The 26,629-nt window shown below is 38.1% G+C and overlaps 3 protein-coding genes across 4 annotated transcripts; 2 read left to right on the plus strand and 1 right to left on the minus strand.

Annotated features, from left to right (window-relative positions):
* The first annotated feature begins 268 nt into the window (after positions 1-268).
* ccni2 (cyclin I family, member 2) lies at positions 269-3,007 on the plus strand. Its single transcript, XM_056731348.1, has 6 exons — positions 269-344; positions 483-555; positions 950-1,100; positions 1,272-1,406; positions 1,495-1,569; positions 1,673-3,007. The coding sequence occupies exons 3-6, from the start codon at positions 987-989 to the stop codon at positions 1,952-1,954; spliced, it is 606 nt and encodes a 201-aa protein (XP_056587326.1). The 5' UTR covers positions 269-344; positions 483-555; positions 950-986; the 3' UTR covers positions 1,955-3,007.
* A 137-nt stretch (positions 3,008-3,144) lies between these two features.
* On the minus strand, positions 3,145-22,941 carry septin8a (septin 8a). Of its 2 annotated transcripts, none has more exons than XM_056731327.1 (10): positions 22,788-22,941; positions 18,064-18,178; positions 17,757-17,952; positions 17,169-17,355; positions 13,529-13,690; positions 12,613-12,709; positions 8,374-8,542; positions 7,810-7,942; positions 7,499-7,668; positions 3,145-4,223 (listed from the first exon to the last, which is right to left on the minus strand). In XM_056731327.1, exons 1-10 carry the CDS (start codon positions 22,815-22,817, stop codon positions 4,061-4,063), a joined length of 1,422 nt encoding a protein of 473 aa, XP_056587305.1. In that variant the 5' UTR covers positions 22,818-22,941; the 3' UTR covers positions 3,145-4,060. The 2 variants fall into 2 exon arrangements, with proteins under 2 accessions (XP_056587305.1, XP_056587306.1); XM_056731328.1 differs by lacking the exon at positions 3,145-4,223 and adding an exon at positions 5,818-6,631.
* Positions 22,942-23,585: 644 nt separating this feature from the next.
* Positions 23,586-25,730, plus strand: LOC130407966 (ankyrin repeat domain-containing protein SOWAHB-like). The gene has a single exon (XM_056731344.1). It carries the CDS (start codon positions 23,671-23,673, stop codon positions 24,805-24,807), a length of 1,137 nt encoding a protein of 378 aa, XP_056587322.1. The 5' UTR covers positions 23,586-23,670; the 3' UTR covers positions 24,808-25,730.
* Positions 25,731-26,629: the final 899 nt, after the last annotated feature.

Raw genomic sequence — 26,629 nt, forward strand, 5'->3', positions numbered from 1 at the left:
TATTCCTCTTACTATAAACCCCTCAAAGTAAGGTTTACCAACAGAACCTCACACACCTTCTTCAGACTTCAAAACACCGCCTCAATTCAACCATTTTATATAACAGGACCCGTATGAGCGACCCACTAACACAGTTCTGTACGTGAGTGACGAGTGTTTGGGAGGGGCGAAGAGCGTGGAGTTCCATGTGTGGGCGGGATTTGAAGCGAGACGCCCAACACGTAGGCGGGACCAATGGCGCGGCATTAAATAAGAGGGCGGAGTCATGCTCGTTCAAAAAAAGGACGATTGTGAGTAACTGTTTGCGCTTTTACACGGTGTTTCCCTCCACAAATCAAACAAAGGTGATTTTAATGTATAACCTTATTCTGTGATGAATGCACTGGTTTCTTCAACAGTGGGTCTTGTGTTGGGTTTCTGTTGTTAACTAAACAGTTTTCTTATAGTTTGATTATTCTGTAAACAACGCAATTGTTTTCCAGATATGTTTGCGTCATGTTTTGCACGTAAATGCCGTGAACTCCAATGACATCAGATGTGACTCTTTCTACACGGGTAATGTCGAAACTTTCCATGCCTTTGTTTACAACTTCTTGCAATTTGACACGCCCATAAAGCTCTTGTGCAGTTAGTTTGCAATAGTAAATTGCACGAATAATAAGACGTTTAATGCACATTTTTTGCACACGTTCATGCAGTCGACATCGTGCATTTCAATAAGACTTATTTGGCTACCTTGATTATACACATCCACATTGTTTAGGCCTGGTCACATATTAATTTAACCTTTTAATGATCACGGAATAACGGATTTAAGTAACAAGATCTGGCAACACAAAGATGGCTGTTATCACCATCGTGATCTTGTCTTGTGCACCTCAGTTTAAGGCAAACAGGCAAATCTTTCAAGGCATATGCTAAATGATTCCATTCAAACTTCCTTTATCAGGTTTTCCTTCCATGGGTAAAGAGTTTACGAAGCAGCCATGAAACCCCCTGGCGAGGAAGACAATCGACGTCTGGGGACATTGCTGCTGAACACTCTGGAGAGAGAAATGCGCCTGTGGAGAGCACCAGTCTTAAAGAATGGATGCATTCAGGTTAGGAGAATTGAAAACACGCCAACACCGAAAGAAACCCCTTTTATAGTTCCTTTTTCCACCATTTATAATAAATGGTGCTTAAAAGTTACAAAATCTTGATGTCTTGTTGAAACTAAGTATTATATGCTGGAAATATGTATTGATTGGTTAATTGATGATTTGTTTTAGGGTTCAGATATTTGTCCATCTCAGTATCAGGAGGTGATTGTGTGGATGCACGAAATGAGCACAGTTTACCAGTTCAGCTCCGAGACTTTTGCTTTGGGAGTGTGTGTTCTTAATAGCTTGATTGCAACAGTTAAGGTCCGTGGATCGAATGCATTTTTAAAATACATTCTACACCCTATGCATGTGTTTTTAATACAACTTTGCACTATGTATTTCTTCACAGGCTCAGTTCAAATACCTCAAGTGCATGGCCATCACCTCACTGATCCTGGCTGCAAAAATCAACGAGGAAGATGAGGCAAGATTTCCATTCGCAATTTGTTGTAATGCTGTAATAAAGACGCCCGACACCGTTTTTAACCATTCCAGTGCTTTTATTCTTGTTTTTTATTGGCGAACAGGTGATCGCATCGGTTAGGCATCTGCTGGAGCAAAGCGGTTGCAAATTCTCCACAGCAGAGATTCTTCGCATGGAGCGAATCATATTAAACAAGCTGCACTGGGACCTTTACATCGCAACACCCATCGATTTCATTCACATCGTGAGTACAACTGACATATGTATTCAGACCAGAACTCAACCTTACAAAAAGGAAAAGAAAACGGATAACACCGTTTTGCGAACGTTAACAAAAATTGACGTTTGTTCCTTGACATTGTGCACGTGGTGCAGCCGGACGTGATCCATTTGCACAAGTTGACAAGCGGTCTTTACGAGTTGCGTGTAATGCATATATGGCCAAGGCACTAATCTGTCTTTTACTTGAGCAGTAAACCAGATAGATAACCCTGTTAAGAGGGAAGAAAAACATCTGTATTTTCTATCCATTACAAATCTAGGCCCTCAGAAACGGGAAAGGGCTAGTTCACACAAAAATTCTGTCATCATTTATGACCTCAACCTCAGATTTTTCCAAACCTGTCTAAATTTGTTTGTTTTGTTAAACACAAAGGAAAGTATCATGAAGAATGTCAGTAAACAAACAGATCTCATCCCCCATTTACTGCCATAGTAGTGAAAATAAATACTATGGGAAATGAGATCTGTTTGGTTACACACTATTTTTGGGTGAATTGTCTCTTCTTGAAGGATAATGCAGTTGGAGTTATAATACCACGTATCCTTTTGCTTCCAAGAGATAGAATGGGAGTGAACAGAATTATTTTACAAAAAGTGAATCCATCGATCATAGAACTGCTCGACATGTTTCTGTGGCCTTAACAAAGGTCTTCTGAAGCTAATTGATGCGTTGTTTAAGACAAAATATTCATATTGACAGCGCTATTAACATTGATGTCTAGCTTCTATCATCTCTCGAATGCGCAAAAACTTCAATACCCTTTCACTCCTATTCTACATTTACATTTAGGCATTTGGCAGACGCTTTTATCCAAAGCGACTTACATTGCTTTATCCTATACATTTTACATAGGTATTTGCAATCCCCTGGGATCTAACCCACAACCTTGCATTGTTAACGCAATGCTCTTACTGCTGAGCTACAGGAAAGCTACAGCTTGGAAACAAAAGGATACGCAGTGAAATATCCCTTTAAAATATCACACAATATGATTGATGTTATTGGCACAAGTTATAGTAGTGCAGTCTGGCCGATGCATGAAGACCATGATCAAATCCTGTAACATTAGAATTCACTCGTTTCTTTTCTCTTTCTGTAAATGCGTAACATTGGGGATTTGGCACACAACACAGAACCAAAGAGCAATACCATAACAAAAACATTGGTATAAGACCCCATTTTAAAAAAACTATGTAATTTTAAAGGGCCGTTCCCTGAATGTTCCTAAAGAATAGAGAAAAAAAAAGTAATTTACACTTACATTTTTTTATTTAAACTCACAAAACCGAAAATCGAAGAAAAAATCATGACTTTATTTTCCCTTCTGATGTATGCGTATATAGATATTTAACGTTTGTAACACTAGAATAAATATAACGGAATTGCTTGTGAAATGAAAAAATATCTAGCAGCATAGAAAAATAAATATCCTTCTCAAATTAAAATCCACCGTTTAAAATACTTCAAATATATTCCTGTTTAAGGTCCATGTGACTGACCCTTCCTTTGAGAAGTAACGTGAAGACATGCTCGCATACAGCCATAGATTCAAAGGATATGTCACATTTCCACAACACATAGATTTAACGAAGCATTCAAAAGAAACCAACCACATCTTTCCTAAACAATCAGCATGGCTTTTTCTGTTCCCAAGAGGTCAAATCTATAAAACGTGAAATCAAAATGAACCCGTTTACTTTCTCAATATTCATACAAGCGTCATTGTGTCCAATTTATGAGTGCACTTCAAAACTGGATGCCTGCTTTTCAAATACGGATATCAAATCTCACCCTACTTTAAATTTCCCATTGAATGTCTTGTTTCACTGAGAAAAAGTTCACATTGTGAAAGTAAAATGAGTTGCGAATGCGGTTTCACATTGACTTGCGTTCAAGAACACAACTGAGACTGCTTGTCTTAAATTGAGCCACTTCAAAGGTTTTACGTTATACTTGGGAAAAACATGGAGACCAAAAAAAGACCACACGTTTTTAAACATTCCGCTTGTTCGCATCCCACTTGTGAGTGGATTAACACCGAGAACCATTTCAAACTACAGATCCACATATAATTTTGAAGAGAATTATAAGGGTTGCTTATGTGTTGATGTGTCGTTGTCTCCATTGCTTAGGCTTTTGTTGATCGATGTGTTTTCAGTTCCATGGCCTGTTAATGACCAGACATCCACACCTCATGTTAGCGGGTTCTCAGAAGAGACCTTGTCTCCAGGCTTCATTGTGGACCAGGCAGGTGCAGCACTGTATGGCCTGCCACCAGCTCTGGCAGTTCAAGGGCTCCATACTGGCTTTGGCCATCATCACTTTGGAGCTGGAGAGATTGACACCCGATTGGTTCTCTGTTTTTACTGACCTGCTGAGGAAAGCACAGGTATGCATGAAGTATATGTGAATATTAGTGTCAACATGCAGAATGTTGTCTTAAAAATCTGTTTCGTCTTCTGTGTATTTGTTTTAGATCGAAAGTACAGAGTTCATTTGTTGCAAGGAGATAGTGGACGAGTACCTCACGGGCCTCGAGCTGTCATTACCCACCAATGCCCTGTATATTTTAGACACCGCCAGTATGCTGATGTTCAGGGCATATGACATGCAGGAGGAACACGGTGGCGGAAACGCTAAGGCAGCCATCCGGGCCAAACGAACGCAGAATGAGGACCGAGAGATGGATGACTTCTGTGACGGATTCTGGTACCTTTATGACGAGGCAGTGAAACCAGGAAAACCTGGACCTGAAGATACGAGCGGGACTTTCGAAGGAAAGATTTCACCCTGTCCTCCTCTGCAGCCGCCCTATATAAGCTAACACTCACTTTTGTAAAGGTTTGAAAAGATGTTGACTAGCACTTTCGTTTCGTTTATAAATCTTTATGCAGCACTTTAACTATATAGGATTTTTTTAATATGAAGTTATATACTTTTGTACAGTTTTTTTTATATTTTGTGTGTGCATGTTCATCAGAGTTATTCAAGTTTTTCATTATGGAGTAATGCTTTAATGTCTATGGTGCTTCAACAAAAACAAAGGTTTTGGCCAACTGTTAATCGTTTGCTGGATTTTTTCCTTTTGTATTGTGCTTTTTATATTTGCTTGCGAGTGAATACTAATTCAAGCCTTTTGATATTTTGTCTTAAAAGCAAACAGCATTCAATTTGCTTTGTAGGATCGATGTGAAATGAAAGGACATTCTATGCAGAGGTACAGTTTGGGTTGTTTTTCTGTTTATATGAAACCTCCTTTACTCCTTTTTAAACGCAGCTATACAATGCTTCGCTTTTCTTGCTGCTGCTATGAAAGGAAGCAAATGTAAAAGGAGGCTTAAACTGATGTTACTTTGAGTTTGATTAAAATGCAGATTTATTTTTTGTTAAGAAACAATAATAGGTTGCCATGTAATAAAAGCAAACTTTTGCATCCTACAGTGTGTTCTGTCAGACTGAATGATTTCAAAATGCCAAATGATTATATGAAAGAACTTGAAATGAAACATGAAATGATTTTGCATGTAGAAACTGTGTATTTAAAGTGACGGCAGGCCACTGAATACATGAACAAGTTTATTTTCAGTAAAGAATAAGTAATTGTATTTCTTTATTCCAGGATCTTATAAATACAGTGCTATAACTGCAAACTCCTGAATTAAGATCAAGGGGTCAAAAGAGGGCAGTGCGTAAATCCAAGGGAAATTCAACAATAACTTTTATTTGGTCCATAGGAACTTAACTATCCCATATGTAGGCCTATGTTTACATTGTTTTATCAAAAGAAAGACAAAATGAAGTCCCCCACTCACAATGAGACAAAGACCACTGGCCTAAGAGTTAAACATGTATTTCACCTTTAAACTATGGCTTTTTACTTTATAACCTAGTCTTGTATCTGGAGCAGTAGGTTCTTTTTCCAAAGATGTCAGATGTAGAACACAAAGCATGGTGAAACAGGTGAATGAAATTAGGAAAGTGTTTATTTTTAATATCAGTTATCTGCTTTCATACTCCTAACTTGCAGTCAATGCCTCTTTTGCAAATGAGGATGTGGCATCATTAGTTTAGATGGCCTCAGGTGTTTCAACCTCTACAGTATGGCTTAAATGATAAACAATTTAATCTGTTTGACCATGAACACTGTTCAGTAATACAAAAAAATATATTTTGCATATCTGTTGTTATTACAATAAAGCTAACATACTGGTCCTGGATTAGTATTACGACAGAACCAAAAATAACATTGAGACTGGTTTATTTAAGCCATTCCCACGCATGCTTCTAAAACTCACACACATGGGCAGATTAGTATCATCGCTGTGCTACTGAGTTTGGCTCAGATCTTAAATACTACTGTACATTATGGCAATCGAAACATGTATTCAACATGTATGTCACAATATTGTCCAGACTATAAGACAAATCGGTAGTACCAAAACAGTTGTGACCACAAATCGAATGTTTCTGTCTGGTTAAAAAAAAATACAAACATTAACAAAGACAGTTATAAACTAAGATATCCCAAAAATAAAACTGGGTTGATGGGGAGGACATATTAAAATAACAAAAATATAACCTGAATGATCCTGTAAAGGAAACCAAAAAACTGTGGCAACACAAGAAACGATTCAGTCCTCATAAAGCATCCCTCTGGCTTCTCATCAGGATCTTTGGTCCATTAACACAATGTCAAAAAAAAGCCCCCGAAATCTTTAAAAAGCTGCTGTTGCAATAATGGCGGAGGACAAGTCCATGGTCAGCCTGGTCATAAATTAACTGAAAGAAAATGGACAAAAACAAACCAAATGAATGACAAAATAAAAAGAATGAATGAAGTGGAGACATGCAAATAATATACGAACATCTTATATGAAGTATGTTAATATGCCTAAAATATGAGTTGTGGGTTTAAGGGATAAAGTCTGAATTAGCACTGTAAAGATGCAAGAAAGGTTTATTTATTTACATTTCAAATAAAATTTAAAAGGGTTTTTGACTGGACTAATCTGCTGGAATTTTCAATCAATAATGTTGAGTTTACACATCCATACATATTGTTGGTGTCAATAGTGAACCCATTTCAGAGACAAACTACAAAATGGATGCTTTTCAAATAACAGTGAGACAACCAATAATCACAAGGTGGTGCTATTGAGCTTAACTTGCAATATCTGCAAGAAGAGATAAAAACGAACCAACTGCTCTAAATCGGCATTCAACAAATGAATGGTGCATAACTTCACAAATCATAGCACTACAAATAAATATATTTTATTCTTAGTTGAAATAAATAGACAAGATGTACTGTGGTCACTTGATGCTTTCAACAAAAAATTCAAAACCCTATGAGAGTACAGTTTTAGTTGCAGAGTTTGTGATTAAACAGATTTGTCCTAATATTGGAGCTATTGATGATGGTTGGCAGAGAGATGGCTTTTGTTCTCCCTCCTAATTTTGGTTTCAAAGTCAATTACCTTAACCGTATTAGAAAAATAAATATTGAATATATGGACGAATCTATCCTAAAGTATTGAGACCTTTGATCCTGATGCATCGATTCACAAGAATTGATCCGTCCATGGCAGGTCAGCAGAAAGGGGCGTGGCATATAAAAGGATGATGATTGTCAACAGAAGCACTCACTTTTTCCTGTCTTTGTCCTTCTTGAGGGGCTGTGAGAGGGAAAGGGTCTCGGCCGCCACCTTCCTCCTGTTAAAGGCGTTCATCTCCTCCTCCAGATCTCGTCGCTTCTCCTCCACCTTCCTCTTCTCCTCCTGGTGCATGCGCTTCAGCTGCTCAAACTTTTCATGTAACTGAGGAGAGAAACACACAATATGTGTTAAAAAGAGGCGAGTGCTCCTAATGTTTCAATGATGCCTACCCTTAATATGCTGAAGACCCGCATAGAGAATCTCTGAAATGGACAAGTGTCAAAATGATAAGACTGATCTTACCTCCCTCTCCTTCTCCTTAAGCTCAGCTTCCGTCTCTTTAACTTTGTTAACAAACATCTGTCTCATCTCCTCTTCCTTCCGCTGCAGGTCTCCAAGAAACTCCTTCCTCTTGGCTTCATATGTCTCCTGTAGACTGCAGAGTTGTCGAATACAAAAATATGTTTTTGCTTTGGACTGAGAATGTTATGAAGACGTAAACACTAGGGTACTAAAAATAAATGTTTGAAACAGTTATATGATGTTGACAACATCTCTTTATAATATATATGAGAACCGATGGGATGTAACCTGAATATATAAATAAAAAATGTGTAAAGAGTATCAGTAAACAAAAACAGAATCGCACAATAGGCATGTACAAATGTTCAAGTTTTAAATGTGTAACCCACATTTATATAAATAAACAGACTTTGTATTTCTGGAATTCATGTCGGACTCATGAGGCCCAGAGCTGTAGGCAGCTCACAGGGTTTTGAAACAAGATCTCTGACATCTCTTTCAGGGAACTTAATAAAGCCCACGCTGATCAGTTTCACATGCAGATAATGGAGGGCCGTAACTCACCTGAAGGGCTGGCTGTCTGGGTCTGTGTCTTTGAAGCCCATCTCCTCCAGTTTACAGCGTCTGTACAGCTCATAGTGCCTGGCGTGAGTCTGCTCTCTCAGATCCTCCATGTTCACTCTGATCAACATCTCCCGCAGCTTTACGAAGTCACAGTGGCTCTCGTTCTCCACTGCAACACACATGCACATGATCAATGTCAATACAGTTCTTCCCGGCCCGAACATGGATCTTTAAGTTCACATTAAAAACAACTGAGGCCAAAATGACATCCCCATATCTCTGTGATTGCACCATATAGGACTTTATAAATTTTCAGTTCAAAATTAATTTTGAGAGAATGTATGTATTCCTAATCTATTGAATCATCTGTTTGTATTGGACTAAATCCCTGATGATGAGTACAGACATTAGAAAAATCTGTCTAAGCACAAGTTTAACTCTTTCACTGCCATTGACAAGTTATCTCATCATTTAAAAATGAATGATGCTTCCCCGTCAAAGACCAGTTTTTACGCAATCAGTGTTAGTACTGTTTTACAGCAGGTTGCACTTTAACACACCTTTGGGAAAAGGTACAGAATCCCAGAACCTAGAACGTATGTTTCTTAGCAGTTTTTAATGATTGTTCTGCGTGTAATTTGGGCGGAATCTTTGACAAAAAACATAAATTATCATTAATCAAAATGATGCATTTCTGAAGAAACCTGCCCACATCTACAGAGCGATAAAAAATGAATAAATGAAGATAGAAGAAAACTGTTTCTTTTGTTTGAAAGCTGAGACTGTTCTTTCATTTGACATATGTTTGTCCATATATTCTTTACAGAAAATGTACTGTGAGCCATTAAAGTTGGGTTAAAATTTTAAAAAAGCTGGCGTAGGCTGGCAACTTTTTTTTAAAGAGGCTGGCGGCGAATGAGTTATTTCCTTATAAAAGGAGAAAACTTCATGTGTTATGGATTTGACATTAAAGGAGGCACGTTTTGGACATTCATTGTAGTATTTCTGTATATATAAAATGTACAAACTATAAGCAATATTATCCAACTAATGTAGACGGGATGCAAAATAGTTATTATATTACATTTTTATGTGACCAATTATGAGGAATATTGAGCATTATGGATGTGAACATTCACTTGACTTTAAAAAAAAATCATGCTTTAAAAACTTTGGAGACTTCACATGGGTATTTAAACCACCAAATACTGAAATCTGAAGTAGTTAAAAAAAAAGGGGTTTAATCATTAAGTACACATTTTCAATCTTAAGGTTGACATTTCCATGGAACTGCCCATATGAAGATATGACAAACCAAATTTGTTGAAAACCAAGATTTACTTCCGTATTCTAACGCATTTCTGAATGCAACGGAATATCGACTGCGGAAAATAGTTGCAGTGACTTGTGTTTTCCATTGCGATTCGATTGGATGTGTAAAACAGGCGTTGCATTTTTAAATAAAATTTGCAGCAGACTGACAGTTGAAGGGGAGGGGTTAACGGCTCTTCACTGCCCAAGCCATCTAAAAGATGTCATCTGAGAGAGAGCCACTAGAGGGCGGAAGTCCATTTTCAGATTTTGTTTAAAGATTATGGGGGCACATGAATTTTTAAAAGTGAATGGCCCACACTGACAAGCTATTTATAACAAACACTCCCATATTGAATTAATAAATAGGAATAGTTATTTTTAATTTCACCAGGACTTTAAGAGTAAGAATCTAAAAGGACATTAAACTACAAGTATTGCGTTATATGCATTTCTAGCATTGTTTTAGAAAAAGCACTTTTAATGTTATTTTCCTAACTGTCACCATTGGCATGTATTGCGACAAGGATTGCCAAAGTCAACAGAACCTACTAACGGACCTACAAATCTGTGTAAATAGGAAAGAATGCTTCTGCCATCTGATCTTTTTCAAATAATTTTCAACTAGTCAATTGGTTTCAATTTGCACAATGGTGCACCACAATGCAAGGCTTTTGTGTTGCGCTACAATGTTCTGCTGTGGTCGCAAGGCTGTTTTTGGAGGTTGCGTATCACCCCAGGTCACAATGATATTCTTGTCTGTGCATATGGTTCAGGATCCTCTTTTAACTTAGATGAAAAACGAAACTCTTGAGCTGAGTAATAATAATATACACGCTTGCCTGTGCTGTCGATTAAAAGTGAAATGGGAAGTTACTCTTGAGAATACAGAGAGCTAAACCTGCCAAACACTTGCAGGAAGTCAAGCATTCCTCAAGCCGGATATGAAAGGCTACTTAAGGTTAACCCATTGGGATATAAAAATGCCTGTGTCTTTATGGGAAGATCCTTACTGGACTTTATTGTAATTCCAAAAACGTAAATAAAATCAAAGATCAGCGACTACAAGATAACGTTTCCTATGGGAGTGGGGAAACTATTTAATTGGCACATCCATGCACAGTTGATGATGCCAAAATTGTTACGCAAAGCGAGCATCTTAGTTAAGCCATCATGCTGGAAGAGGAGAGATATTCTGCTGCTTTGACTGGGGACAAAAAAAAACGGCTTTACTGCTGTAACTGAATGTCCTGATGCAGTATGTCCATTTGGTCTTTCTCACAGTTACCCGCCAGCATTTCTCTTGACTGATATCAGTGGGAGAGAATTCACAATCATGGAGGAGTGTACAAATAACAACATCACATCACAGCAGTCCAGATACACGACTGGTCACAAACTGATTCCAATTACAAGTGGATTTTAACATTTACTGAAAAAACACAATGTTCTTACCAGTGCAAACTATTTGAGATGCTATGATGCTTAGAAAAAATAAAGTTCAAATATAAAATTATATTTTCTGTTACTCTGCTTTGCATCAATGTCACGATGGAAAAAAGTGCTATAGATTGAAATACAAAAACACAGTTCTATGGGGTCGACAGAGAAAGCCTCATAACAAAACACAAAGCAAAGCTCATGTGAAGCAAGCGTTTTTCACCAATTACATTCCACATTTGAGGGCCTGAGAGCAATTTCCTGACCCTTGACTAAAAGACCCCTGGGAGCCACCATCCCAAAGACACAGACCAAAAATAGCAGGAAAGAAAGAAAAAACAGCATTCCCCCATCTGTCATACTGTCTGGACACTTGAGCAGAAAGTCCTATGACATTGAAAAGACCATTAGTGTTGTAAGCCAGCCCTTAGCTATAAGATCATAAAGTCTAAAGTAAACATACGTCCTCTTTTTGTTCACTAGTTAGGAACTGCAACTTTAATCCTTTTTTTGTGCAACCACAGAGAATGACGGGAAGATACTTTTATTGCACAAGCTTTTTACCTAATTATCATGTTAAATAAATATCCAGAAAATGTTTTTGATATTCTTCACCAACATTCAACAGTACACAAGAATGCATATAAGGCCAAACTGTACAATCACAATTCACATTCTCAATGTTATTAAAATCTCAATATGAAATGAAGTAGACTTATAGCTCTCATAAAACCATCTGCTGTTCCGTCACATAAACCGCTTGCCATTGAGCATTCAAATCGGACGGCCAATTAACCAAAAACATTCATGGCTATTGACGTGACCTTATCTGTGGCACATCTGAGAGAACAGTGTAATTAGCTGCCATCTGGAAAGGCATTTCTCACTGCTGTGACTGATGGGATAGTTTCACATGAAAGTAAAAATACCCCCTAACCAGCATCCTTGTGGGGATGAAGAGATGTAGAAAATTAAGAGCGTGGTTTAAATAAAAGTCCCAGTGGTTGACATATTCCACAAGCCCCACAGTCATGATATTCTGCAGTGACGGTCATTTCTGGACCATCAACGCCCTCAAAAAATGGCAAAGAATCCCTTTGGTTTGCAATTGTGGTCTTAAGTAATCGTTTTTTTTTCTCAGAACAGTGTTTCCATTCCTCAGGAATCTGAGAGGGGTTTCTTTGATAACATAACCATATATTATGCAGTTAAATGTAAATTTCCAAATGTCAAAAAATATAAATATATATATATAAATCATATGCAAGATATCTATACGACAGGTATCAAAGGATTACCCCAATTAGATTCATTCTTTAAAACTAAGAAAGCTATTTCTTATAATAGTCGACAGAACTGTAAAATATATTTTTCAGTCCAAATACTTTTGTCAGAAATATAGTACACTACAGCTAGTATTACTGTAGTAAGACCATGGGAAGTGTTTATAAGGGGGCATTTCATATGTCTGAATGTTGTGACGCTTACCTTGAACTACTCCCCATGGGTACTGTCTGGCCCTCACTGTCTTATTGCCCACTTTCACCTCCTCCACACTGCCCACCACAGCAAATGGAAGATGGGCCTAAAATAAAGAGCAGCAAAGGTCATATGCTACTTCAGAATTTAGCAGGCCCTCAGAGTTTGCCATTTAAATTCACACCAAAAATAACAGATCCGTGCATTTTAACACGAAAAGTAGCTGATTCAAGTATTTAACAAGAAACACCCTGACCTCAACAGGAAGTGAGATTCTTCATTGCTCACATCTGTTTATTTTATGCATGTTCTCTTAATTTTCTCTGTAATGTATTATACTAATACAAACTCAAGAATTGGTCTTTCACACATTCTGAGGCGTTCACAATGTGTGCACAAACCTGAAGAGCTTTTAACAATTCATGGCTGCAATACACTACAAGACTTTTATAATCTGAACAGCTTCTAAGTAGACATCATACACAAGAAGACTTTTTGAAAGTTTCAGAAAGAAACACACTAACTGATCAAATCTGCAGACTGGCACTTTCTGCAACTAGTCCAGAGTCAAAATCTGTGCAAAAGTCTTGTAGTGTATTTAAGCCTTAAGTAAGGCAGAGAGTCAGCAGACAATTATATCTAAAGTGCTTCCAAGAAAATAAACTAAATACAGTAAATGGTACTTTTTGAAAAAAATCTTACAATGGCAGTAAAGATGAAGATAAACAGGGAAATGAAAGTATTAAAATACACATTTTCAGGATGAAAGAGCAGAAATGTTTAATTGATACATGTTTACACAAAAGTTTTTGATAAAATCACTTAATACACGATCTGTTCAAATCTGTTTCTCATTTAAGTGAGAATTGAAAGTTCGCTTTCCACAAAGAGATAAGTCTAAACTGAAAACCAGTGTAAAACTCACATTCATAGAAGAGTTGATTTCTGTGACGGCCTCGTCATCTGTGGGAAACTGGTAGATCTGAACACCATTGCTAACCAGCTCGCTCATGATTTTGATCTTAAACTTGTGGAGCTCACTCTTGGAAATTGTGTCAGCTTTAGCAATAATAGGGATAATGTTCACCTAAAACAGAAACACAATACATTTCACAGCATGACACATGTCCTCATATTCTAATTCTAGATCTGATAAGCTTGATGTACAATAAAGTAGAGTTTAAAATTTGAGTGGAATTATGGTTTGGATTCAACATCTACTTAAAGAAGATCATTTTTCCGTGTACTACTAACTTTATCCCATTTGATCCGACTGATATAATAAATAGATGAAATTCATCGGTACACATTTGAGATTGTGTTCATAAAGAAACTCTTCACTGGCTCTGGTACATCAACATTACGATGCAGACACTCTGATTAAAGGCCACATATTAAAAACGGAGAGCTCACACCATATTGTTTTGGCTATACTCGCGTGACTGAGCGTGTAACGCGCATGCGCGAGAAGTCATCGTTTTAAGAAACTTCTGTCCTGTAGTTTACATGGAAATGAAAAACGGCAGCGTTTTCAAAAAGTTGCACTGAGACCTGTCGTCAAAAATTTGTGTTTTCAGTCCCCTAATACAGTGTAAACGAAAAGCCAAAACGCATAATTTCTTTTTGCGTTTTCAGTTGAAAACGGTCTGTGCAAACCGCCTCTCATAATACGCTTTTCTCAAATAAACAATTAACAACTGTCAAACAAAATGTTAAAAGACAAATATTTCTACTAAAAAGGTTATTGTTATTAGGACCAGAGAGATTTGTTCAGTCTTCAGAACTCTAAACATCATTAGTTTGTGAGAGAGGGTTGTAAGGGCCCAGGGGCCACATTATTATGACCGGCCTGTTTGACACTCACCGAACCATCTGTGTTGTGCACGTTAGCTGAAAAAACACCCCACACCCTCATTCACTTTCATTAAAAGTACTTTCATCATCTGATGAAATGAGCAATTGATCGGCTGTTTTTCCACAGGCAGGCTGAGGGAAACCACGGCCCACTGTCCTACATTGAGCCAAATTAAGGATTATCAATATACTCATCACTACATCAGTTATTATGACAGCCTGTACATTCTGACACAAAGACTTGTCTTTAATACTATTTTAGCTGCACTAATCAACTGAATATTTTTAAGGGAACTGTTATATAAAACAGAGAGAAAATCTAGACTTAAATACAAAGTATAATCACAATAGATTTAATATCATCAACACTAGCTCTCCATAAACATGATGATCCATAATTAGACATCTCAATAAACTAAAATTCACTGTTCAGAGAACAGCTCTGTATATTTTGATAACGCTGTGTAACATACTGCAGTCTGATTATGTTGTACTATAATTGACATTTTGAAAAAAAAATTCTATATTTGTCGTTTTAATAATACTATACAGACATATATAATGTAGACACAAACTTTTATTCTGGATGCGTGAAATCGTGACAAATCGTTTGACATCGTTGATAAAAAGTTAATAAAAATTGTTTCATTAAATTAAGATACAGGTAAATCATTATGTAATATAATATAAATATAAAAAAATATCATTGTGCAGGATTTTTTTCTTTTATATATAATTTATGTATAACTTCTTAGTCTGGAAATGGTTAGGTTTCTATATAAAACTCTCTACAGTGAACTAAAGTTACTTATACCACTTTAGCCATAACACTCAAACCCAGTAAAAAAAATAGATATTGTACAAACACCGATCAAACTCCACCTGCCCTTCCTATTGTCTGTAAAAACTGTAAACCCTATAAAAAAAATAGCATAATAAAAACATCTTGTCTTTAGATATCAGGGCTGCGTTTCCCGAAACCTTCGCAACACTACATCGTTCTTAAGTTATTCCTCAAGATGAAGCTGTACCTTATCGTTAATATGTGTTTCCCGAAAACATTCTTAGTTAAGTATATATATAGATCGCAAGCTATACAAATAAATTCTAAAGTAGAATACACCCAGCGCATTGAAGTGTTTTCACGCAAAGAATAAAACTGCCATTACATTGATGAATTGTTGCTAGCTTTTTAATATATTATCCTAAGAAGCATCAGCTGGCAAACCAAATCTTTATGAGTATACTTAAAGAAAAAGATTGTGGTAGGGAGTTTAGTCAAACTGCAGCCATACAGCAAATATTTGCGTAAATATAAAAACGGAGCCATCCGCGGAGCAATTTTGTGCATGTGTATTTAATCCGTGAAAATCTGGCTACCATTAATGCTGCACTTCTATAAAATTGAACCCGTCACGGCACCAAATACTGCAGCTTTTAGATCTTGTCAAGACAAACTCTACAGAGCAGTCCAAAAATTCAGCTGGTGGCTGCTCTCCGTTCTGTCTTTTCTCCTGCTATGGTAGCTATTGATTATATAAGTACAACACGTGAAGTATGAACACGTGGACTACAGGCGAAACAAGTGTACTTGACAGTTGTTGGAATAAAACTTTTCTTTAATTTATTATAATGGAATGCAAAACAGCCAAGTAACAGCATGGCTCTCCTTATGACCCCCAGTTTGTGAACCCCGAAATGACCCCATCAAAGACCAGTGAAGGCGTACTGTCAGTTAGTGTAGCGGGTTGATACATTTGGATTGCGGGTTAACACACCAATTTCAAAATTAAATTAAATATCCAGGGTTCATATTTTATGAGATCCTAGTAAATGCAATTTCTACTTTTTCTGAAATTGTATAAAGAACACTGCTATCTTACATAACACATTGAAGGAGTACGTGCATAGTGAACAACTGATTGTTGAGTGATCTATATGCATTAATCCAGCACCACCACCATGGACAGCACCTGCTAACATAGCACATAAGAAAGTTATCTCCTAAAGCTGGAAGTATGGTCCATCAGTCTGCATGATGCAATTTTCGTTATAAGAAGGTTCCACGCTCGTCCGCACACCCCGTCCATGTGCAGCCCATTTTATGAGACCGTGTGGACGTGCCGAGTACAACAGCGCATGCGCAAAAAAAGTGCACTAGTACACTAGGGGTCAATACACAGACAGAAAGTGTGCAGTGTGCCGTTGTCGAAGAAGAATGATACAAGACCAACACGCTGAAACCAAGAACATTAAGCTTAGAAGCATATCCTTCTCCAAACAGTTTGTTTGATCAGTTTGATTGTTGTTCTTGTTGTTTGCAATGGCGAAAACAATTCCTCAATCATAAATTTTCAGTATAACTGTAAATGACACGACTCAGCGCTGCCCTTTGACAGTCTGGTAGAGCACACATACTCATTTGAATTGCGCATGTGTTGAACCCTGACGCAAGACGGACACGGACGCGGAAAGTCAAGCATGTCATGGCCTTAAGGTGTTGAGGAATAGTTGGGAAACACGTCTAGAAATCATATACCTGGAGTTAAGGTGTACCTTTAGAGTCTAAGAGACAAAGTTATCGGGAAACGCCAAATGAATGTAAATAAAACCCAGCCCAAATCAGTATAACACAATTTCTGAATTAGCTGCAAATAAAGCATAAGGATATAGAGGATTTTATATAAAACCAACAACTGATGTGCATCTACCTTGCTGTCCAACTTCTTCATGGTCACTAAGTCCAGAGACTTGAGCGAGTGTCCTGTGGGAGCGATGAAGTACAGGCAGATGTGGATTCTGGTGTCGTGATAGTTGAAGAGAGAACGTTTGATTTTCAACTCTTCCTGCAGGTAGTTTTCAAACTGTGTGTCGATGTAATCCACAATGGGCTTATAACTGTGAAAGAAGCAAAGACATCACTGTCAGGAATTCAGGGACGCATCCAAAGGATTTATTTACAATCACATTTTATCCTGAGTTGTATTTAGTCATTTATGAATGCAATAAAAAAAAATTAAATGTACACTGCTAATTTAGTTTTAATAAACGGAATTAAAATGTAAACAAGATTGTGCAAACATTCTGCTTCTCAAGCTTCTCCTCTCTGTTAAACTGGAAAAGCTCTCATTCCTGTGAGAGAGTAGCCTCTGCGCAAGACCAGCCAGTACCATGTTTACAACGTATGACCTATCTTTGGCATCTTGGGCAATTTCCCAGCATGCATCACTTTTAGATTCTATGCTGACTGTCTGTTCTTTCTGGACACACAAACCATATGGCAATATTTACATTCTTACCTTTCTTCTTTGTTGATCTGGTCCCCAAAGCCCACAGTGTCAACAATAGTCAGCTTGAGGTGGACATTGCTCTCCTGCAGGTCGTAGGTTCTCGGCCGCAGGTAGACGCCGTTTTGGTAATGGCTAGCCTCCTCATTTTCAAACATTGTATTAAAAAGTGTGTTCATTAATGTAGACTTGCCAATGCCAGTCTCACCTGGACAAAAGAGAGAAATTCTCAGTGGACATTTTTACTACAAGGTCACACTGTGCATATTATGACACTGAGTAAGTGCAGGGTTCAAAAGCGATGCTAATAGTTGCTTACCAACGCAAAGAATGTTGAAGCAAAAACCCTGAGTCACCGATTTACTGACCAGCTGATCGGGGAGGCTGTCAAAACCAACATGACCGCCAAGGTTGAGGTTACGCTTTTCTTCATTCTGTGAAGGGATAAGAACAGGGTTGAGTGACCCATTGGATTTATGTTTCAAATCTTTTTGAAAATTGTAAGTATTTATAATATTTTGAATGTATTGGTTTCAGCCTGGTCTGGTCATATAAGAGTGTATGACTATTAGAAAAAAGCAACAATGAAGCCCCACCCTTAACCCCGCCCCTAAACCCTACCGTCACTTGTGCACAAATATCCCACTAAAATGTGGGAATAAGAACGAATGAACTCATACGATTAGCCACATAGCAAAATACATACACATTTTTTTATAATTTCTCATTGGTTTGGCACTTTTCTGGAGTCAAAAGCTACCAAGAAGTAAGTTATACTTAGACCACCATTCCAGACAATGAGCCAGTCAAAGCGTTATAAAAAATCCAATCGTTCAGAAATGGCCGAATCTAATATAACACTAAAAGGTTTCTAATCACATTACCAAATGCCGTAAAACTCTATCTTGAACTATCGTGAGATAAATGCACTCCTCCTTTGCCTGCCTTCGCTCTTTCCCCAATGCAAGCACATATTTGCTTGGTGATGTCACCGAGACACACTACTGAGTAAAGCAGCACTTCTGTCGGCATAACGCGCGTCAGACACAAAAGGAATGCTAGCTGAAAAACCTGCACCGGCCCCAGTGTTATTTCAAAGCAGAGGCACCCAGGGGGCGGTTACAGATGAATGCCGGACATTGTGCTAAGCTGAGGAAAAAGGGAAATGGCTTCTGAAAGTGTTTTAGAAAACAGGCAGTCTGGAGGAAGGAAAAAAACTTGGGACGGCTTCAACAATATCCTTATAGGGGCAGATAGCAAATGCCCCCGCCGCAGGGGCAGGCGAAACATTTCCCCTCAGGGGGCAGTAGATCAAGAGGAAATGGAGCAGAGTTTGGGGCGCAGAACAATATTTTCTCAACCCGGCCTTAAAGTGGCAGCCCTAATTCATGCCTGCTACAAGAACACAGAGAGTTGTGTATAAATCTGTGAACATGCCAGTTGTCACTTTGCGAAACAATCGCTCCATACAAAATGCTTGGGAGACAAAACAAATCAGCAGATTATGAACTTACTATATATAATTACTATACTTATGATTTAAAAGTAAAAAGTTCACAAAAAATAGAAATTTATTCACCCTCATGCCATTAAAAACCCGAGCAACGTTTTTTTCTTCTGAGCTACACAAAAATTTATATTTAAGAAATGTTGATATGTTTGGTTTGGTGTCCATACATTGGAAGTCAATGGGGACCACTGTTGTTTGGTTACCAACGTCTATCAAAAACTATTTTGTGTTCTGCAGAAGAAAGTCATACAGGTTTGGAATGACATGAAGGCGAATCCAATTTAAGAGCACAACACCCTAGGAAATAATGACGCCATCCAATATTTGTGGTCCGGCACAAAACAGATTGTTGGAGGCAGATGGGTACTGCAAGACACAAAGCCAAACTGGGACGGCTCCATCCCCACCCCCACCTACACCTGAATATGTGTGCTTCTGCTTCGGCAAAGTGATAAAACCCTCATTGGTGATGGAGATCGGTGGCACCTCATCTGATAGGACTGAAGGAGGGGCCGACGTGAAGAATGCAGATGGTCTAGATTTGGTCTCAGCGTGGCATCTGTGCTGAACAAAAAGCAGACTGGCTTCTTTCTGCTTTTCCAATTAGAGATCTTCATGTATGCACATGGACACACTGTTTGACACACCTCACAAACACTCATAGAAGTGAAGAGGAAGACGTTCAAAAGTGAAGTTTTCAGAAATAACAATGAGAACTCATACACACTAGTGGACGTTAGTGACTGGAATTTTAGTGTCAAATGGTCTTATATCACCTGACATCAAATGTCATTTTTGTGTTTATTCATATCAGTGATGAGATGCATTTAATTACCCACAGGATGTTGACTCATCATCAACCTCATGTGTATTTATGTTACAGTAACCGCTATTGCCATCCCTGCCCTGAAACTAGGGTATGGTGCAATACATAATATTAAACAGGATAGTCTTGCTCCAAACCTTAGCATGCTCCCTAACATAGGATCTGGTTTTATTTCGATCCGTAAACAAAATTGAAAGGATATCTGTCATTATACAAATGCATATAGTTTTATAGTTTGGGAATTGGGAGATGTCGCTTTCGTTTTCATCATCATCGCCATTCAATTTCTATTGCATGGAAAAGTACACTGTGAACTTTTGTTACAAATCAACTGTTTGTATTTAATAAAAGGAAAAGTTGGAACTACTGGAATACTGTTTTTTGGAAAGACATTAAAGCTAGCAGGTCACATCTTCTCAGTGAACTATCCCTCTAAACTTTTCCTAATGTAATTTGAATTAAAATTGACCCTTCCCAGCTCAATGGAGTTGATCGATACAGCTCCTAAAACCACACAAACCTCTAAGCAGAATCATTGACTGTGAATGCCTGACATTCATCCAATTGTTCACACAATGTAAAAGAAACATTTGGCTGCGAATCTGAAGACTTTCAAAACAACACATCACACTTCACCATCACATCACACACATCATGGATTATCTATCCCAACCAATATGAAAAATAGCTCAATATAGTTGCACTTCTCAAATCTGAAGACCAGTGTGTCCGGCTTCCCTGGACATTCCCAACAGACCATCCTGAGCAAACAGTGCTTATTTCTCATGAAACACAAACACACCATTCGAGACAACAGGCTTGTTTGGGTAATCCCTTTAAAGCGATAGCTAACCCAAAATTAAAAGTGACTTATGTTGACTCTCAGAAGCATGTTGTGTATGTTTTTCTTCTGTGGAACACAAAAGATAATATTCGGAGAAATGTCTCAGCGATCAAAATATTTTGTTTTCCTCAAAGGAAAAAACACTTCTTTAATGTCTTGCAGTGCAACCAATCTCATAATCTGCGTATTTGTCACATGTCCTGGTAAACACCCTCTTTATTTATTAACAATTTAAAGGGATATTTCAACCAAAAATGAAAATTCTGTCATCATTTTCTCAACTTCGAGTTGTTCCGAATCGGTTTAAATTTCTTTCTTCTGATGAACACAGAGAAGGATATTTGGAAGATTCTTATACCCAAACAGATTTTGCCCCCCATTGACTCCTACACTAGGAAAATTACTTTTTTGGTTCTGTAAAAAAAAGAAAACATTTTAAAGGGGTCATGTGAACACATGTGTTTTTCTGTGTCTTTGGTGGGTTATAAGTTGCTCATGCATGTATTAGACACGAACTGCTCAAATTAAAGTGTCGGAACAAAAGATGCATTCTTTCTAAAAGCGAATGCTCACACAGACCTGCCTGAAACGTCTTGTGTAACCACACCCCCACAAATCTATTTAAGTTTGTGGTATGATTTGCCTAAGACCGCCCAAATCTATACGCAGGTAAGGTGGATGTACCTGTCAGTACAATTGCTTTGGAACCTGATGTTCCAAAAATGGTATGAGGCGTTACATTTCCGTCACACGCTTGCAGTATTAGACCAATCACTACGCACTGGCCAATCACCGCTTTTCATTATGATGAGCTTTGATAAAAATCTGCGCGTTTCAGAGAGGCGGGGCAAAGAGGAGATACAAACATGCACGGTATGTGGAAAATACAGCATATTTTAACCATAAATCGTGCATAGACATTGCATTACATCTAAAAACAAACGATAATATTCGTTTTAGCCATGTCATATGACCCCTTTAAAGAATGTAGGGCAGCAAACAGTTCTGGGGCACTTTTGACTACTGTTGTATTTTTTTTCTACTATGGTAGCCAATGGGGGCAAAATCTGTCCGGTTATAAGCATTCTTCCAAATATGTCTTTCTTTGTTCATCAGAACAAAGGCATTTTAGAGAGTTGGAACAACTCGAAGGTGAGTAAATGATGACAGAATTTTGTGTGAAGTATCCCATTACTGGCTAAACACCATAAGATCAGCAAACCTCAACCAAACCCCCCTTTGTCACTCTTATCTGTGATCTCACACTGAGAGCCCACAATCGGCCACTATCTTTACAAACTCTAGTGTGAATTAAAGTTAAAAACAATCGTCCGTCTCATGGCTGTTTTGAATAGGGATCTAGTATTTGCACTCTGTGTAAACAATAAACCTGTCAACAAAGTGCTAATGAGAAAACTTTCAGCAGGCTGCCTTCAAAACCACCTTTCTCACTCTGCATGCTACTGAAATGCTCCAACAGTAAATCTAAAAACATATAACGAGGCGTCATCCTATACAGTGTGCAGATAGATACATGTAAGGTAAATAAGAAATGTGCAAAAAAGTCAGAAAAGCTGTTAAATGCATTAAAGTGACCAGCATTTCAGTTCAAACGTAACGTAGAAATACATAACCTCCATAATCAAGGTAAAATAAAATAAATATTACGTGCAGTAAACATATCACACCGTAAATCTTTAATAGCACATAAGTAACGTTAAATAATAGCGCTGGTCAATGTGGATAGACACGGGCTAAGCTAGAGTAGCGATCGTGCTAGTGCCGATTCATTCCAGGAAACCTGTAAAGAGAGTATGAAAACGGCACTGTGAAAATAAAAAAATCATTTCAAATGATACTTACAGAAAATATGTCAACATCCGTGGCCGCCATGATTAGGAATGTATAGGTTTGGTGCCGAGAAAAGGCAAAAGGGAGCTGCCTGCCTGCGTCTCTCACACCGTCCGCTGACACACACGCACTGTGGATCGGTTGGAGATTTTACGGATGTTACTATGGTGAAGGTCTGCCTCATGAATATTACTATTGTGGTGTGACGTTTGTCAACGCGAACTAACTGATTGGCTGAAGGGTTAGCCAGAGCACCGCCAATCAAGGAATACTACTACGCCGAGGGCTTGGTTCGTGAATATTAATGAGGCACGTCAGATAAAAAATAATTATTCAAAACAGAGGCGCTCTCAATAGTAGGATTCGCGAACGTCTCGTCTCACTGAGCTGAATATGGCGTCTTCCTGGAATCTCCAGGAATGCTTTTTCTTCAGACTTGCATACACGAAGACTTAAAGAAGCATATAATTGATAATTAATAATTAGGATTTACATCAAAACGTTGGGGTAGGATGAGACACCTGTTCATAATGTTCATTCAATTCATACAATAACACACGTACATTGATTTGTTTAACAACAAATGCAAACTAACACATGCTAAATGATATGATATATATAATTTATTATAAATAATAATAGTTTTAATACTAATACTAATTATATAATTCTTTACATATTTATGGGGCTGTTATGGATTTTATAATGTGCAGACCTCAGGAGTTTGACATCAAAGCACCGCAAAAAAGAATGAAAACCATACTGAGTTTGCTCTCGCGGTACTTGTGCCTTCGGTCGAACGCACCTACTGTCTACGTAGCATTCATTCCGGAAAACAGGTAAGGGCGTGGCTACAGTTCAGGTGTTGTCGAGGACGGACACAGAGACTTGCTGTATGTTCATGTTTGATACGTATAAAGAAATGGATTTGACTCAAGAGGCTATTTTAAACACGTTAATAGAGGGAAATGGAAAGGTGATGAATGTTGAGCTACTGAGCAAGTTTAAGGAGCATCTAAACTGCGCTGATCCGGCAGAAAGGAAACAAAATCGAGATCTATTCAAGACATTTGTCAACAACATTGCCATCGTGAAGGAATTTCAAGAGACCAAGTATATAGTTTTAAAGAAAGTCTATCGTCATTTACTGGATTCCAACACAGACCTAAACACTCCAAATGAAAAGCAAGGGGATGAGGATGGATCACACCCAGAAGAACACAAGGGGGAACAAAACGTTCATCCCCAGGATGTGGAAGGTAAGGGATCTGACCTGAAAAGATCGCCCAGCAGCGTATCTTTCATTACAGCTGCTCTAGAAAATAGCAAAAAAGTGAACTTTAAACCTCTGAGGTCTTTGCCTTTCTCCGTACCTCTCAAATCTGACCCTGATAACTCCCATGGAGCGGTGTGTCCTTCCAAGAAAGAGGTGAGAACAAACAAACCGTACATGCTGCCTTTGCGAATGCCCCCGGTAGACATCAGTCATAACAAGCAAACTGCCCCCGAGCATTTGGATAATGACCAAAAGCCTCATTCCTCACCTCAGTGTAAGAGGAAACCTACAGACAGTGTAGTCTCCACCAGCGGGTCTCCACAGTTCCAGAGACACTTCAAGACCCCTAAACAGGAGGAGCCAAAGGACCATTTCCCACTCGATTCCCTGGAGCACGAGTGGCTTGTGAAGTCTGCGGCTGGACACTGGAGCCAAGTGTACGGCCTTCTGTTGAAGGATGCTCACCTCGCTGAGAAAAAAGACTTTATGTCTGGTTTCACAGCGCTACATTGGGCTGTCAAGAGTGGAAATCAGGACATGGTCTCTAATATTATTCGAGAGACTCGGAAAAGTGACTGTGGGGTGGACATCAATGCTAAATCCCATGGCGGCTACACCCCACTACACATTGCTGCCCTTCACAATCATCCTAAACTGATCGAACTTCTTCTCAACTATGGTGCCAACAGGAACATGAGAGACAACTGCGGTAAGAAAGCCTACCATTACCTGCCGAAAGGAGTGCCAATCAGCTAAAGGAGCTGCTGGGACATCCGATGGTCAACCATCAGGAGGTGCATCAGGTCAGGGAGGAGTTTGATCCGTATAAAAATCTCAAAACACCTTACCGCCTCTTCCCCTCTCATCCAATGGGGCTCAAGAAAAAGAACAAGGCAAGAGGGTCAGTCACCTCCTTGTGTGAAGATGGTAGAGATGAGAAGAATGAACCCGTGTTACATAAACAGAGGATCTTTTCTGATGTCTTTCACTAAATGTGCCTTAAAGGGATAGTTCACACAAAAATTAGGGTTTGTCTTTATTTACTCACCTTCAGGTTGTTTCAAACCTTTTATGCATTTCTTTGTTCTGCTAAACACAAAGAAAGATATTTGGAAGAATGTCAGTAACCAGACAGATCTCATACCTCATTTACATCCATAGTATTTATTTTCCATACTATGGCAGTAATTGAGTTCACCAGAGTAAATCAATTGATACAGGTTTTAAACAACCTGACTAAATAATGGCAGCATTTTTATTTTTGAGTGAACTATCCCTTTAATGTTGTTATTTAGGCCTACTGGAGTTTATTATTGTCAAAATGAGTCTGAGACATTATCTAGGACCTGATAATAAATCTACTGGAAGAATCCGGACAATATTTATGATTTTGTACATATTAAATGTCTATGTATTATATTCTATTATAGGTTTAACTTTTTAATTTCTGATACCTGTGAGAAAAATAATTGTATTTATTGTAATAATTAAAACATGATTAAAGGTAAAAAAAATATGGGGTTAATGACTGAAACTTCTGAGAAAATCTATTTAAGCTATTTTAAAGATGGGAGCATATAACTTTGGGAGTGGCCAAAACCTTTCAAATTATTCTGTTTGTTGTCTGATCATGCACCAGGAATGTTTTGCAAATGTTCAATAAAAGTGCGTCAAACGATGTTAAGATAATATGTGTCTGTTTAAGAGCAACTTAGGTGTTTTTTAGGGAAAAAAGAAACTTATTACAAAACCTTTAAATATCACGTTCGTCTAGCTTTCATCTCTAAAATATTTTATGTATTTTAATATTTTAATGTGTCTTAATATCATATTTTCTGTACAGATCTCTTCTTGGGATCGTAATATTCGTTCAGCAGTTAATGGAACTCTAGAAAACTTAATTTTGACAACATAAAAGTTATTAAACTCCATCCGATGTTATTGTACATCAAACAGGTGAAAAGGACGGTTATTTTGTCAGTAAATTTTAAATGTTATCAAACTGACTGGAGTTACCCTTGCGTTAAAGGCTCTTAATGCACTCCTTCCAGCCAATCAGAACCCAGTATTCAAACATACCATGGTATAAGTCATTTTGATGTTGTTGGGCGTTCTAATCCATAAGACCTCAGATGTGACTCCATAAATGATTGAATTTGGTTAAACCATTACCTCAGAGTTTTCCAAAGGAGATTTGAATGAGGTTATCCTCTATATTGTCCTTGTAAAAGAAATAGGCTTGGGCTTGCAAACGTCTGTTTGTTTTGTTTGAATTCACTGGACGTGTGAATAGTAGTTTCACAGTCAGATGAGTAGATGTGGTTAGTCTGGGCGTGTGCACAGTTGCAGCAACATGAGATCAGCAGTTTATACTAAAATAGATTTAGAAATGGCATGTTAACATTAATTCATATATGGTTTCATGGGGCCGACAAAACATGAAGTGGGCAGTTTGGCTTACGATACAACTCATGTTGTTACCATGTTACCAATATTCCCAGTCGGCTGTACTTTATTCCCCAGAAACATGAGCGCACGTTTCTATATTAAGCAAGATAGAGATACAGACATGAATGAT

This window comes from Triplophysa dalaica, chromosome 19 (genome assembly GCF_015846415.1).
Source record: "Triplophysa dalaica isolate WHDGS20190420 chromosome 19, ASM1584641v1, whole genome shotgun sequence".
NCBI lineage: Eukaryota > Metazoa > Chordata > Actinopteri > Cypriniformes > Nemacheilidae > Triplophysa > Triplophysa dalaica.